Here is a 15,497-nt window from a genome sequence, read left to right on the forward strand (position 1 = left end):
GGTGCACCCACCCTGCCCAGACCTGCGCGCCCCGCTCCCCGCCCCCACCCGCCCCCAGGCAGGGTGGGTGCAGGCCTCGGCCCTGCTTCTCATCTCTGCCCCCCCATCCCCCTCAGCGTCTCCCCCCTCCTGCTCCCACCCCCGGCTCTGAAGCCAGGAAACCCAAGAGGAAATGACTGAGCCCGTCTCGGTCCCCGCCCGCCAGCGCTCCCCTGGCCACACCCTCCGCCTGGACGCCGCCACCACCGCCGCTGCCCTCGCCGCACGAGGCTGCTGGCTCGGGACCCCCAGCTCTGAAGTGAGTCTCTCCTTCCATCCTCCTCCGCCCGCTCCCCTCGGCCCAGGGGCTGGGCTCAGGTGGGGAGGACGCTGACCTTTCCCGGGCCTCTCCGCCCGCATCCCTGCTCACCTCTCCCGCCCGCCCGCCGCGCGCCGCTCCCACCCTGTGCCGCCGGCTGCCTTCCCTCCTGCCTCAGTCTCCCCAGCGCTCCTCCAGCCCTCCCAGCTCTGCCCAGCATCCTGTTCTATTGTCCCTGCTGCGAGGCCCCTCGCACCAGCTCACTTTTTCCTCTGAGATCAGGAGCACATTACTCACTCTTCCTCTTTCCCCCTCCTTGCTGACGACTCTGCTCTGAGAACAGCCCCAGCGGGAGGGCCCAGGCCCTCAGATCTACTCCTGGGCCCGATACCCCTCGCCTTGCCCTGCAGGGTCCGTCGGGGGCCAGCTGGTCAGTGCTTCTCTGCCTCAGGGCTGGCCCTGTGCAGTGGCTGCTCCTGGAAGCCTGGTTTAGTCGGATGCTTCTTGTTTTCTTTGGGGACCTGGAGAGGAAGAGACAGAGTGACTGCTGGGGACTCCCACTTCTGAGACCCTCCCCCTGGCTTCCGTCTGTCCCCACAGCCAGTGGTCAGCCCCGGCAGGTGTCCTTGAAGCCAGAGGTGCCTGCTCAGGGTAAGGAAGGGGGCTGCAGATTCTCCTGGGTGGCTCTGGGCCGCCCCACTGACATCATGGCTGACCCCCAGCTCTGGCTTGCCCCATAGATGTCGCCCTCTGATTGCCTGTGTCTCATCATCACTGGCCTGATTCTCCCAGGTAAGCCCCAGCCCTGGTCTCCACCCTGCCTGCTGCAGGGTCCTCAGCCCCACTTGGGGTGCGTGTGCTGCTGGGTGGGCGGATGGTGGGTTTGGATGCTCTGTCCTGTGTCCTCTGTCCCCTACTGAGCCGGCACCAGGAAATGGGGGCCTGATGAGGGGGCCAACGTTACACCCTCTTTAGATACCTTGGACCTAGGTGGCTGCTTCCAGCGTGTCTGGCTGGGGCCTGTCCTGCTGAGAATCTTCCATTTCACCTCCAAGGAGAACGCACTGAGTTTGGTTTGGCAGGAAGATGCGTATCGGTTTTCTGCTTGGCAGTCAGGAGCCCCACGTTCCCAGCAAAGCATCTCCCTGGATCCTGGGGTGATGTACGATTAGGGAAAGGGGGTGAGCTGGGGCCAGTCCAGGAGCTGGAGATGTCTCAGCCTTGCCTGACAAGTGTTTTCTCAAAGCAATACCTGTGATGGGCCTTGGCGAGGGCTTTCTGCATGGAAGGTGCTGTGTTCATGAGCTCGTTTCCACTTCAGCTCTACTCTGTGATGCTCTTGGCATGCCCATTTTACAGAGGAGGAAACTGAGGCTCAGTGAAGTGCTCTGTGCCAGAGGCTAGTGAGTGGAGGGGCTGGGCTGCAACCTTGGAACCCAGAGCAAACTCTCCACTGAAGCTACCCCATTTCTCTTTGATAAAATGGTTTGCATGTGTTCATTCAGTCATTCAACAAGCATTCACGGAGCAGCTCCATGTGCCAGCTCTTATTCTATGCACTGGGGAAATAGCAATGCATGTTCCGGTTGGAAAGACAGATAATAAACCATCCATCGGTAAATTAATATAGTGTGTTAGAAGATGATACATGCTTTGGAGAAAAATACCGAAGATGAGGGTTAAGGCGATCAGGAAAGATCTCACCAGAAAGTGACATTTGGGCAGACACATGAAGGAGAGGAGGAGACAAGCCCAGCTGGTACGTGAGTGCTGCCTGAAGAGTGTGAGCAACAGCAGGCAGGCTAGGCTGGGTTGGGGTGAATGGGGCAGAGTGGAGGAGGAGAGGTCAGAGAGGTGACAGGGGATCAGGTGGAGGAGAGACTTATGGCTTTTTTTTTTTTTTTTTTTGGCCTTGCCCATGGCATGCGGAAATTCCCAGGCCAGGGATAGAACCTGCGCCATAGCCGTAACCAGAGCCATGGCCAGATCCTTACCTTGCTGAGCCACCAGGGGGCAGGGGTTGTATCGCCACTCACTGCATGTTAAATAGTGGGGGAGATCCTTCCCCATCGCTCCGTCTCATTTCACCCTCTCTACATATAGTCTTAGAAGTAGATCCAAGTATTACCCTATTTTGCAGATGAGGCAACTGAGGCTCAGAGAGGGGCTTCACTTGCTTCAGGTCACACAGCAAGGAAGTTATTGGGAGAAGAATTTGAGATCGGAGCTCTGGCTGACTCTAGTGCCTGGGCTCATGAGACCATGCATCTCCCGTCCTATAAGGATGAGCAGGGAGAAGGGGCTGGGGGTGCAGTGTTGGGGCATTAGCATTTTTTTTTTTTTAGGGCCGGTATTTGAAAGTTCCCAGGCTAGGAGTTGAATCAGAGCTGCAGGTTCTGGCCTATGCCACAGCCATAGCAATGCCATATCGAGCCATGTCTTTGACCTACACTGCAGCTTGTAGCAACTCAGGATCTTTAACCCACTGAGCCAGGCCAGGGATCAAACTTGCATCCTCATGGACACTAGTTGGTTTCTTAATCTGCTGAACCACGACAGGAACTCCCAAGGGGCATTAGCATGTCTTAAAATGCATCCATAATCATGGGTTGATACCACCAAAGCTGATCAATCAAACATGTCTCTGGGGCCCACCAGTACCCAGGACTTCCCAAGGCTTCAGAAGGGAGGGCAGGCTAGGAATATTGGTGAGAGAAGGAGTCAGAGGCTCCTCCCTGACTTCTCATCCTTGATTTCCCAGGACTGACATTGGAGGCCACAAACATTTCTCTACCAGGTTCAACTACTGAGAACATTCATGTCCTGACTCCAGCCCCAGGTGAGGAAAGAAGGACATGTCTGTCAAGATCCTGTCATTGAAAATAACAACAGCAACAAAAGTCTCAAGGTTGGATCTGATGGGATATTTTGGATTTGTAGAACTGAAAAGTCCAAGGATACACCTTCAGGCATGGCTCCATCTAGGTTCAAATGGTGCTGTCAGAAACCTGTCTCCATCTCCTGGTTCCGTTTTCTTTGTGTTGGCTTCATCCTCAGGCAGAGTCTTCTCTTATGGGGCCAAGATGGCCCACGGAGACCTGGGGCTTCTATCCTACCTGCTAAGAATCCAGCAGAAAGAGAATTTCCCCTCCCCCAATCCAGCAAATGACTCAGAACCGAGTGTTATTGACCAGGCTCAGGCCACATGCCCACCTGTGAGCTGATCACTTTCTATCACAGGCCTAGAAAACGAATTGGCCAGACCTGGGTGTCAGCCCCTTGGAATGAAAATGACGGAGAGTCAGGGAAGGATGGGTCCCTGCAAAGAAGTTCCAAGGGCTCTTGCCAGAGGAAGGTGGATGCTGGGTAGGGGAAAGGGCCTGAGGCAGGGGACAGACTGGCATTGAGTTTGGGCAGTTAGCAAATGGCTGGATTAATTCATTTCCATCCCATCAAATTTGAGTTGCTATGGAATTCACCCTGCCCGTGTTCCTTCTCTGCATCTTCTCTCTTTTCTCTCCCTGTTTTTGGATTCCAGACACAGTCCACCCAGAACTCCAGCCCACCCCTCAGACTTCAACCCTGCAGGCTGATGGTGAGTCGGGCAGGGGTAGAGGGCGGGGAGGTGGACCTGGGACAGGCATCGTTCCCCTTCTTCCTCGGAAAGTCTGTATCCTTGGTTACCCATGTCCGTCCCCCAACACTGAATCCCCTGATTCACTTTGTGGTGGGGCAGCCAGCTAACTCCATTCACTTCTTTTAAAAAAATCATTTGCGATCAAGAAAAATAACATGCATACAGAAAAGTATAAAACCCATAAATGCTCAACTTAAATTATTCTAAATCGAACCCATGTAATAAACACCCAGGTCAAGGAGTAGAGCTTTGCAGACACCCCCAGAAACTCCCTGCGTGCCAACCCCACTCATTTCTTCCTTTCACCTCTTTATCTTTTTCTTTCTTTGAATTTTTGAATCATTTCTTAACTTTTTCTTGGAATATAAAATAATGGAAAAAGTATTCCCCAATTTTCATTTCTTTATCTTTTTCCTCTTTTTTTTTTTTCAAATCATTTCTTTCTTTTTCTTTTCTTTCTTTCTTTCTTTTTTCTTTTTAGGGCCACATGCGCAGCAGCATATGGAAGTTCGCAGGCGAGGGGTTGAATCAGAGCTGCAGCTGCCAGCCTATGCCACAGTCACACGGGATCCCAGCCGTGTCTGTGACCTACACTGCAGCTCACAGCAACGCTGGATCCTTAATCCACTGAGCAAGGCCAGGAATCGAACCCACATCCTCATGGATATTAGTCAGTCTTGCTACTGCTGAGGCAAGATGGGAACTCCCTAACATAATTTCTTAACTGTTTCTGGGAATATAACGTAATTCAAAAAGTGTTCCCCAATTTGAAGACCTTCTCCTTGGAAATAATAAAAAAACATTTTAGGCAAGATGAAATCCGCCTTCACCCACTCCCCGTTCTCATTCCCCCCGCCCTCTCTGAGAGGTTTCCCCTCCACCGTTAGCACTGGATTAGGAGGAGTTCCCCAGTGATACTGCAGCACCTGTGTATTACCTGGAGAAAATACACTAACAGGGAGGTGTCTTTGTGGGAGCTTAAGGATATTTGATGACTCTTGTTCAGCAACTTGCTCTTTTCTCCCAAGCAATAATGTACTTGGAAGCTCTTCCCACATTGCTATGGAAGCGCCAATGTTGGTCTTTGTCGCGGTGTCTCTTTCCGCAGGCTGCCCAGGCGTGGCTGATGAGGCCACCCCCATCTTGAGCATCCTGGTCCCTTCAGTTCATCCCACTTCTCTAAGTGCCCCAATGAGCAACCCTGTCCCCTCCTCCTCAAGCACTTAGAGCACTAATTAAGTGCCGGTCATGGTTCTAACCAGTTCCCCTGCCATTCACTCATTCAGTGCCCCACATAAACCCTCTGAGGTAGAAATAACCATTATCCCCACTTTACAGATAAGTGATAAAGTGGAGGCTCAGAGTGGCTCTCCCAAGGTGTCACCGAAAGTCAGTGACATGGCTAGGATGAGGGTCCCTGAACCTGGCTCTAAAGTTTACCCACGACACTGGGGCAAAGGAACAGGGATTTGCCCTGCCACAGTGACACCTGTACAGGGACGTCTTTGATGTTTGCCGGCCTGAGGATGGGAGAAGGTCCCCCCTCCCCTTCCCCGGCTGGTTTCTGCAGGTTGCTGATTCGCTCCTTTCTCACCCTCTCCGCCTTTCTTTTCTGATTTGAGTAGACGCGACACCCAACCAGATGGAGACCCAGACCCAGCAACCTACGGGAATGGATGTGCTTCTAACAACAGATCTGGGGGCGGATGAGAGCAGGACACAAGGTAGAGCCTGGGACTGGAACAGCACCGCACGAGTTGTGTTTAATTTTCTATCTAGGTCGGCATTTCCCCGAGTATGTTTCTCAGAGCACCCGTTTGGGGAATTAATACATTTTTCAAAAAAATCTCTTTGGTTTGCGGTCAAAGGTGTTTGGGAAACTCCGAGTTAAACACGGTTCTATCTGGCAGGACGTCTCAGAGTCTTTTTAAAGCTTATTTGCAGCAGGTGTCCTAAAAGGAAACATCTAGTTTGCAGCATTTTTCCCAAGCCTGATAGGCTCAGGGACCCTCTTTATTCAGGTCCTTTACAGGGACGGTGTGGGCAATGGTTGTGTTTCCTTGGTGTAGATGTCAGTGTTCGAGCAGGAGCTTTTCAGTTGCAATATTCAGAAAACTAATGGGGGAAAAATAAGGATGTATTAGCAATATATGCTCTATAAAGTGTGTACACACTAATTTCGGGCACAGCCAGATCAAAGAGCTGAAGCACTGTCACCACAACTAACTTACTCCCTCAGTGCTGCTATCTTCATTCTCAAGCGGCGTTTACCCTCTTAGCCACATACAAGGTCCGGAAATTCTCTAAGTTTAGGTTGAAAACCCAGCAGCTGGAGCACATCCCTAGCGCGAAGGCCTAGAATTGATGCTCATTGGCCCAGCTGGTGTCACGTGCCATGATTAACCAATGGGAGCCTGGGGCTGGAGAACCGCGTCCGCCCTTTCTAAACCTCGTAGACTAAACCTTAGTGGAGAGGTATCTTCCCCGTTCCCTCAGGACGGGTGGGAACAGTTACCAGTGGCATGGGAAGGGGGCTGAAACGAGAAGGCAGCAGGTGGCCTCTAGTGCCTGTGTGATGATCCACATTTGAGGGGCAGCCCTTCCCGGAAGGTACTGTTGCTTAGGCCACACCCAGGCTGAAGTGTGTACGGTTGCTCAGACTGGGCACTGTGCAAGAGCACTGCTGCTAAGGTCACACCATTCCCCTTGTAGATTTTTATAATTGTTACAACTTCCCAGTGATGACAGTAAAGCATCTCATTCTGACAGAGTCTCTTAAACAGTTTACAACATACGGAAATAAAGTGTCTTGAGGGAGCTTTTTTAAATTTTGTACAGAAGTGGGGGTGAAGATGGAGCAGCCATGTCCACACTTCCCAATTGAGAAAACATCTTCACATCTCTAGATTCACTTACTCGGAGCCCTTGCTGACCTGAGTTACTCTAGGTGTTAATTCCATATTCCTGGTTATTCTTGATGGAAATTCAACTGGACCGAGGGGTCAGGGAGCCAAGCGGTAAAAGGCACGGCTGAGCCTCAGGGTCACCCAGTGTCCCAGAACCTCTCTCTCTCCTACATCTTTGTTCCTCTTGCACTGGAGCCTGTTTTTCACCTGGGGGCATGGGAAAGGGCTGCCATCCTCTGCCAGCTCAGGACTTCCAAGTGTCATCTAGCGTCCCCTCAAAATCCCTGCTTGGAATTTGAGAGGTCCTAGGGAGCGGTGAGACTGGGTCACCCGCTCCCTGTTGTGGCTGGGTTACCATAGGAGACCAGATGGTCTGTGGAAGCAGAAACCTTTCCCCGCAAAGGAAGGCGGCGTAAGAACCAAGCAGACAATAGCAGCGATGGCCAACTTGTGCTGAGGGTTTACCCCGTGCAGGACACTGTGCTAAGCTTCCATGTGGTCACTCATTTAATGCTGACAGCTACTCTGCAGGGCTAGGAGCTGTTCATACTCCATTTTTACAGGGAAGGGAACTGAGGCCCAGAGAGGTTACAGGCCAGCCCTAGGTCACACAGCATAAAGTGACAGAAGCAGAATTAGAGCCCGGGCGTGAGCATCACACACTACCGAGGCTGTCCTTTCACATTTCCTGGGGTCCCTCCGTCCTTGTCCTGCTGTTGATCTTGCTTCTGTCTTTTCTGGAAAACCATTTCCTGAACATCTCATAATCCTTGGCTGTTGAGTCCCATTTAGGAGATGAGGTGCTGAGACTGCACTGGGGAGCTTGGGGTCCACAAGGCAGCTTCTCTGCTTGCCAGCCTCACCTTGGGGCATCAGTCAGGGGTGACCACCTCACTGGGGACGCTTCTCAGTGCCACAGGGGCAGGTCTTTTCTTAGGGGTATTGATGTTTAAAGAGAGGAACTCTATGGTATGTTTTTTTCTCCTGAGAGCAGAAGTGATATTCGATATGTTTTCTTTTTTTTCTTCTTCTCCTTTTTTTTCCCTCAACATGTTTTCTAACGTGCATCTCCAGGCTCTGTAACTGGGCCAGCGTCCCGGAGGCCCTTGTTTGGCTCTGACAGATGTAACCTTTTATTCCTGACTGTAGGGTGGTCCGGGAGGTCCTAGGAGAGGGTTCGGGGCTTCCCTGGGGGTTAGGGCTGCAAGCTTATTTCAGTATCTCCATTCCTGCCACTCCTGGCTGCCTCCGTGGGTGGGAAGGGGATCCTGGGCGGCCACAGTGCACATAGGCTTGGGACGGGGGCTTCTCCCAGACACAGATGTTCAGGGGTGTCTCTCTCTCTCTCTTTTTTTTTTTTTTTTTTTTTGTCTTTTTAAGGCCTCACCAGCAGCATATGGAGGTTCCCAGGCTAGGGGTCTACTCAGAGCTAGAGCTGCTGGCCCTCACCACAGCCACAGCAACGCGGGATCCGGGCTGTGTCTGCGACCTACACCACAGCTCATGGCAAGGCCGGATCCTTAACCCACTGAGTGAGGCCAGGGATCGAACCCACATCCCCATGGGTACTAGTTGGGTTCATTAACCACTGAGCCACGACAGGAACTCCTCAGTGGTGTCTCTTGTTTCCCTCCATGGCTCACTCCTGCTCGATCTCATCTTCTGGCCATTCTCCCTGCTGATCCCATCCGAGGCCCCACACCCGCCAAGACACAAGGTCCCACACCCGCCAAGACACAGGGTCCCACACCTGCCAAGACGCGGGGTCCCACACTCGCCAAGACGAGAGCCCCAAGCAAAGACGTCAGGAGGGACTCCGTCCTCGAACCAAATGGTCAGTAACCCCCTTCCTCGACTGGACACAGGCTCTTTCCTCTTCACTGTGTGTTTTCAGCACCCCAGTCCTGCCCAACCCAGAATAGCGCCAGTAAATAGGTGTTGGGTGAGTTCCTGACTTCGGGGCTGGAGTTCTTGTGGGCGAACACAGAGCAGACCCACAGTAAATGTCTGAATAGATAAATGAATGCTTATATGAATGCTGCGTGCAGGTGGCCCCAAAAACCAAAGGATTCAAATGACAGCCATTGATGTAGCTCTCAGGTCTGCAATTTGAAAGTTTAGTCCGGGCTCAGATGGGCTTACTTGAGACAAATTTGGGATCAGTAGGGAGCTCTGTTTGTAGGGGCACCTGCAGATGCTAATTTTTTTGTGTTTTTTTTGCGGGGTGCGGCGGGGGGGGGCGGTGCTGCACTGAGGCATATGGAAGTTCCCAGGCGAGGCGTCATATTGGAGCTGTAGCCGCTGGCCTACACCACAGCCACAGCAATGCGAGATCTGAGCCGGGTCTGCGGCCTACACCACAGCTCACAACAACGCCTGATCCTTAACCCACTGATCGAGGCCAGGGATCGAACCTGCATCCTCATGGACACTAGTCGGGTTCGTTAACCATTGAGCCATGACGGGAACTCCTCTAGGGGCACCTTGATTCCTCCCCTCTTGGTCTTATCTTCTGCTTCATGTCCAGCCCACACCAGTGAACAGATAGAAAGGATACACCTTCTATCTGTTCCATAGAGTGTTCATTCATTCATTCAGAAAATATTCATTGAGCACCTACTGTGTGCCAGGCCCAGCTCTAGGTGCCAGGGATACAGCAGTGAATGAGACAGACCAAAAACAAACAAACAAACAAACAAACACTTTTCCCTCATGGAGCAGACATTCTCGTGGAGAGAAAGAAACAATAAATCAGCCTCCTAATAACCACATATCAGGTGTTTTTAAGTTGTTCTTAAGAAAAATGATGGAAAAAAAGGATAATGGAAAAGAAAAATGAAGAAGCAGGGTCAGGTTGAGAGAGTGACTGGGGAATATTTTCTGTAAGGGGCTGGGGAGACCTCCCTGAGAAGGAGCTGAAGGGGAGCCCTGTGGATGTCTGGGGAAGGGGGCTTCAGGCAGCGGGAGCAGCCTGTGCAAAGGCCCTGGGGTGAGAGAAGGTTTGGCATAGTCGCCAGTGGGATGGGGGTGGGGGTGGAGCACAGTGAGGGAGGGGGCCAGTGAGGACGAGAAGTGAGAGATGATGGGAACCAGACTGCCTGCCGTGTGTGAGTTCTTTGGGTTTTATTCTAAGTGCGTCAAGGCTGAGACTCAGTGCGACCAAGTCTCCTTGCTGACGGTGGTTCATCTCGTCACTCCACAAATCTTTGCTCCCTTCTGTCCCCTCCAGGTGCGAGTGAGGACGACCCCTTCTCTTATGGTAAGTTGCCCATGGGAGGCTGTGGGGGAAGGAAGGTGCAGGCCCTCTCACCATACTCTTGCATCTCTCTCTCGGCAGACGAGGACTCCCTCCGGAAACGGGGGCTGTTGGTGGCAGCCGTGCTCTTCATCACAGGCATCGTCATCCTCACCAGTGAGAATGGGGCTTGGGCAGGAGGGGCATCAGGGCTGGGAGGGCCTTGGTGTGCCCGCTGACAGAGGGGTAGGTTCTTGAAGGCCGCTGAGCAAAATTGTTTTAAAGGCATATCCAAGAGTTCCTGTCGTGGCGCAGTGGTTAACGAATCCGACTAGGAACCATGAGGTTGCGGGTTCGGTCCCTGCCCTTGCTCAGTGGGTTAACGATCCGGCGTTGCCGTGAGCTGTGGTGTGGGTCGAAGACACGGCTCGGATCCCGCGTTGCTGTGGCTCTGGCGTAGGCTGGTGGCTACAGCTCCGATTAGACCCCTAGCCTGGGAACATCCCATATGCCGCGGGAGTGGCCCAAGAAATGGCAAAAAGACACACACACACACACACAAAAAAGGCATATCCAGGAGTTCCCACTGTGGCTCAGTGGATTAAGAACCTGACACGGTGTCTGTAAGGATGCGGATTCATCCCTGGCCTCACTCAGTGGGTTAAGGATCTGGCATTGCTACAAGCTGTGGCGTAGGACACAGATGTGGCTCGGATCTGGTGATGCTGTGGCTGTGGCTGTGGCTGTGACATAGACCTGCAACTGTAGCTCTGATACACCCTTAGCCTGGGAACTTCCATATGCCGCAGGCGCGGCCATAAATTAAACAAACAGGAAAACAAAACAAAAACTAAAGGAGGCGTACCATATGAACCACCCCAGAGTTCAGTGGCTTGAGATGATACCCATTTACTGAGCTCTCAGTTCTGCAATCTGGAAACATAGGCTGGGCTCAGCTGGGTGGTTCTTCTGGTTGCAGCTGGGTTTATTCACACATTGGATGGAGGTCAGTCGCAGGTCAGCAGGGAGCTCTATGGGCACCTTCGTTCTTTGCCTGGTGGCCTTCTCCTCCAACAGGCTAGTCTGGGTTTTTCACATGGTGGTGGCCGGGGAACGGGGTGGTACAGCTCCCCAGGACTAGCAGCAGTGGGGAGCTGTGATCACCCCAGCCCACAGGGCTAAGGGGAGGTAACGACTGCCCCAGGGCCTGGTGAGAGAGGAACTAAAGCAGGGGGCCCCAAGCTGGAGGTGTGGCTCCAGGGGGAGGTTTCCAGCCCCTGCCTCCTGGTAAGCCCACCGGGAGGGAGCAGGGGTGTTGCAGGTCAGACACCTCAACCTCTCTCTCCTCTTGCCCTCCCCTCTCCTGCCAGTGCCCCCCTGCCAGTGTTCAAGTAGAGCTCAGAGGCCTGAGGGCTGCAGCCTCTCAGATGCGTTTCCAAGGACCCAGTGTCACGTGGGGAAGGGGGAAGTAAAGGGAGGATAACAAGCAGAGAAACTCATTTTTAGGAAGTTTTGCAAATGCCGAAGATTAAATAAAACGTGAGGGCCACCAGTTTGCAAGCTCTGAGTTAAGGTGTCTAACTCATGCCAAGTTTTATGACGCTAGCTTCCTCATCAGGGAAAGGGGCACGGCCACATCTTTTTGCCTTAAGGTGGGAGGCAAAACGCTGGGTGTTAAAAAGAGATGGCTGATGCAAGCCCGATCCAGGTTGAATCCTGGGGTCAAGCGCCACTGCCTCAGCTGTTCAACTTATGTTAATAGATCCTGACAGGCCCTGGTCTCTTCCCCTGTGGGAAGAGTGAGGCTCAGAGAGTTGAGCAGTCTGCCCAAGGTCACATGACACATAAAAATCAGGCAAGGGTAGTTCCTGTTGTGGCTCAGTAACTTAAGACCCTGACTAATATCTGCGAGGACGCAGGTTCGAGCCCTGGCCTCCCTCAGTGGGTTAAGGATCTAGTGTTGGCGTGAGCTGTGGTATAGGTTCCAGAGGCGGCTTGGATCCTGCGTTGCTGTGGCTGTGCTGTAGCTCAGCAGCCGCAGCTCCGATTTGACCCCTAGCCTGGGAACTTCCATTTGCTGCAGGTGCAACCCTAAACAATGAAAAAAACTTTTTAAAAAAATCAGGGAAGGGCTGGACTCAGGTCTGTGTGAGGTGGCTCCTGAATGTTAGCTCTGGGGCCGTAAATCGTTCCAATGGCAAACGCTTGTGAGCACCTGCTCTGTGCCCAGCCTATGCTGTGATGCTGAGGGCCCTGGTCCCCACCCTCAGGGAGCTCACCCCTGGTGAAGGGGGTGACAATAAACAGGTAAATGCATTAATGAGCAGGGTGGATACAGAAAAAGAGAATTCCCAGGAGGACAATAAAGATGAGATTGAGAGGGATGGGGGGCGGGGACTGCTTCCTCTAAAGAGGTAAAATCAGAATGGATTCTGATAAGAAGGATGGTTTTAAAAAACAGGTAGAGGAAGCAGCAAGTGCAAAGCCTGGGAGGCAGGAATGAGCTGAATGTGTTGCAATAACCACGGGGGCAGTGTGATCAGGAGAGGAGTAAGAGCTAGTCCAGAGGGTCAGGGAGGGAGAAGGCGGCAGCCAGGAGGTGGTAGAGGGCTGCTTTCTGCAAGTCCCCTTTGTGTTCCACCCCCTACCCCCCATTTGCTGGGGCCCAGCTCCCTGGCTTCCCTGTTGTCCCATAAGCCCACCTGCCTATTCCTGCCTCAGGGCCTTTGCACCGACTGTTCCCCACGCCTTTAACACCCTTCCTCTAGATGTCCACGTGGCTCTCCTATCACCTCCTTCAGGTTTTTGCTCAAATATCACTTCCTCAGTGAGGTCCCCCTAGTCACAGCCATGAGGATGCCCCCAGCTCCCAGGCCTCCCTGCCTCCTTCCTTATTTTTCTACACAGCACGCGACACTGTCTAACTCAACGCAGTCCATACACTTGATCTGGTTCTTTTTCTCATGGTCGCTCTCCCTCACTAGGGCAGGGGTTTTACATGCTAGTTTCCGGCTGTGTTCCCATGCCTAGATCACTGCCTGGCACAGAGTGGGGGCACAATAAACATTTGCCGAACATGTGAATGACATACAAGCGAGGCTGAGTTTCCAAAGGGCTCCTCTGTGTGTGGGGGGAGCCCCTCCCTGGGGACCCTGGCACAGGCTCTTCTGTCAGCTTCTTGTCACTTGCTCAGAGTTGCCTTGGAGCCTCCTGGGGGGCGAGGGTGGGGTTCGGGGGAGGGGGCGCTCAGAGATGTGCCTGCTCCTCCTGCAGCCAGAGCACACCCAAGAATTAATATGGTGACCTTCCCATCGTGGCTCAGCGGAAAATTGAATCTCACTAGCATCCATGGGGATGCAGGTTCGATCCCTGGCCTTGATGTGTGGGTTAAGGACCCGGTGTTGCCGTGAGCTGTGGTGTAGGTCGCAGACATAGCTTGGATCCTGTGTTGCTGTGGCTGTGCTGGAGGCCAGCAGCTACAGCTCTGATTCAACCCCTAGCCTGGGAACCTCCATGTGCTGCAGGTGCAGCACTGAAAAAAGACCAAAAAAAAAAAAAAAAAAAAAAAAGAATCAGTATGGTTCCAGCTCTCGATTGAACCCTTTCCTTCATGCACAGGTGGCAAATGTAGGCAGTTGCCCCGACTATGCCGGAATCACGGCAGGTGAGTCCATCGGAAGTGGGGGCTGAAGACCCGACGGGCACCCCGAGACAGCTCCCAGCAGCTCACCATGCCTGGCCTCCTCCCTCCCCTCACAGAACCTACAGAATAGTCAGTAAGGCCCAGCCCGAGAGGGAAGACGTGGATGGAGCCAGGGCGTCCTGAGGCCTCTACTCTCCCAGCTCTGCCTACCCTGCCTGGATCCCAGGCCTTGATGCCCAAGTTACCACTTCTGTTCAGACAAGAAGTAAAGCACTGTGGTCTTTGCCCCATGGTCTCTGTCATGCCTGACTGGGGAGCGGAAGGACATGGCAGGGGCTGGGGCGGGCCCTCAAGGAGTAAAGTGATGGGGTCACAGACTCCAAAGCCAAAGTGGGGGATACAGGAGGGGTTGGGAGGTGGATGGTAGCGGACTTTGGACTGTTGAGAGGATCAGCGCTGGATTCCACCCACACCAGTTTGAGAGCCCTGGCCTGGCCTGTGTGCAGAAGCTGAGGTCCAAAGCCAGCTCCCCCCGACATTGGTTGGCACCATCGGTAACTGGGCAAACACAAATGAAGGTCCCCAGCCCATAGTGACCCTCTCCAGCACATTAGTGGGGACACCCCCCCACCCCGTGCCTGTACATCTACAATCCCAGCTGCCTCTTGGTTTAGGGGTGTGCCCACAAAGAAGTCCACACAGGCCCTGGAGTGGGCTCAGTGTCCCTGGGTCCCAGAGCATGGTCGTGAAGGGCTCTGGTGGGCTCTTCTGGAAGGCCTTTGGGTTCCCGTGGGGAGGGACTCAACCAGATTAGGTGGGGGCAGGGCCTGGGGCAGGGATTTCTCCCCAGGTTCAAGGGTTATCACACCAAAGCAAAGAGACAAGGTCCCATTCAAGGCAGTTGCGTAAGTGTTTCACAAACTTGCCTGTTCATGGGTTACAAAGTCAGTTTAGTGGGCTCTGAGTAGCATAAGAAAAAGGGAAAGAAGAAGTTATAAAATAGAAAAGCAAATATCAGAATGTATCACAAATATGACTATATATATATATATTCTCTTAATTTTTGCCACATTATCATCCCACCTGTATTATTAATCATTTTTTAAGAGAACTCCCTTTTTAACTTAAATAAATATATTTAAAGAGACATAATGGTATATGGAAAATCAGTACTGCTTCCTAAAATAGAAGATAGCCATAAAGATAAATTCAATGAAAATAAAGACATAGGTTGCATGTGATATATATTGTATATGTGTATTATGTATGTGACATATATTATGTGTACATATGTATAATATATGTACATTATATGTATGGTATATATCATATATATATTATATGCATATGGGGGATACTAAATATATTTTTTGATTGGCACCCACTACCTACTAATCAGAACAGAGGTCTACCCAATCGTGACGGAATATCATTCATATGTATCTATAGTATATTACATGTATATATGTATATTCATGTGTAATGTGTTATAGTTATTAAATTGAATCATATGAAATTGTCACTATTCAAATTTTTTTGACCTTTAAACATAACAATTTCATATGGCTCAACTGAATGATATATGTAATGATGCTATAAAATGGATTTCATACTGCAGGTCACTTTTTAAAAATACTGAAATGCACTAGGGAAAGGGAACATATAGGTTTTAGTAGGAAAGGAATTAAGGTTTCCTCTCAGAACAGGAAATGCTGGCAGCCACATTGGCCCCTGCCTGGGTGGCAGCCACATGAGTATGTGGAAGATGTCTCTGGTTG

At 52.0% G+C, this 15,497-nt stretch overlaps 1 protein-coding gene across 15 annotated transcripts; it reads left to right on the forward strand.

The window, feature by feature from the left end:
* The first annotated feature begins 149 nt into the window (after window positions 1-149).
* Window positions 150-14,009, forward strand: FXYD5 (FXYD domain containing ion transport regulator 5). Of its 15 annotated transcripts, none has more exons than XM_013998306.3 (11): window positions 242-298; window positions 709-949; window positions 1,039-1,090; window positions 3,060-3,137; window positions 3,837-3,893; window positions 5,561-5,659; window positions 8,535-8,675; window positions 10,071-10,100; window positions 10,179-10,253; window positions 13,695-13,740; window positions 13,836-14,009. In XM_013998306.3, the coding sequence occupies exons 3-11, from the start codon at window positions 1,039-1,041 to the stop codon at window positions 13,900-13,902; spliced, it is 645 nt and encodes a 214-aa protein (XP_013853760.1). In that variant the 5' UTR covers window positions 242-298; window positions 709-949; the 3' UTR covers window positions 13,903-14,009. The 15 variants fall into 15 exon arrangements, with proteins under 15 accessions (XP_020952873.2, XP_020952874.1, XP_084814958.1 ...); XM_084958836.1 differs by having other exon boundaries at window positions 8,559-8,675; XM_084958834.1 differs by having other exon boundaries at window positions 826-949; window positions 8,455-8,675.
* The last annotated feature ends 1,488 nt before the right edge of the window (window positions 14,010-15,497 follow it).

Source organism: Sus scrofa, chromosome 6 (genome assembly GCF_054392235.1).
Source record: "Sus scrofa isolate SSC_HxYL_T2T_F1_AM1 chromosome 6, Sscrofa_HxYL_maternal_Yorkshire_Landrace_v2.0, whole genome shotgun sequence".
NCBI classification, from domain to species: Eukaryota; Metazoa; Chordata; class Mammalia; order Artiodactyla; family Suidae; genus Sus; species Sus scrofa.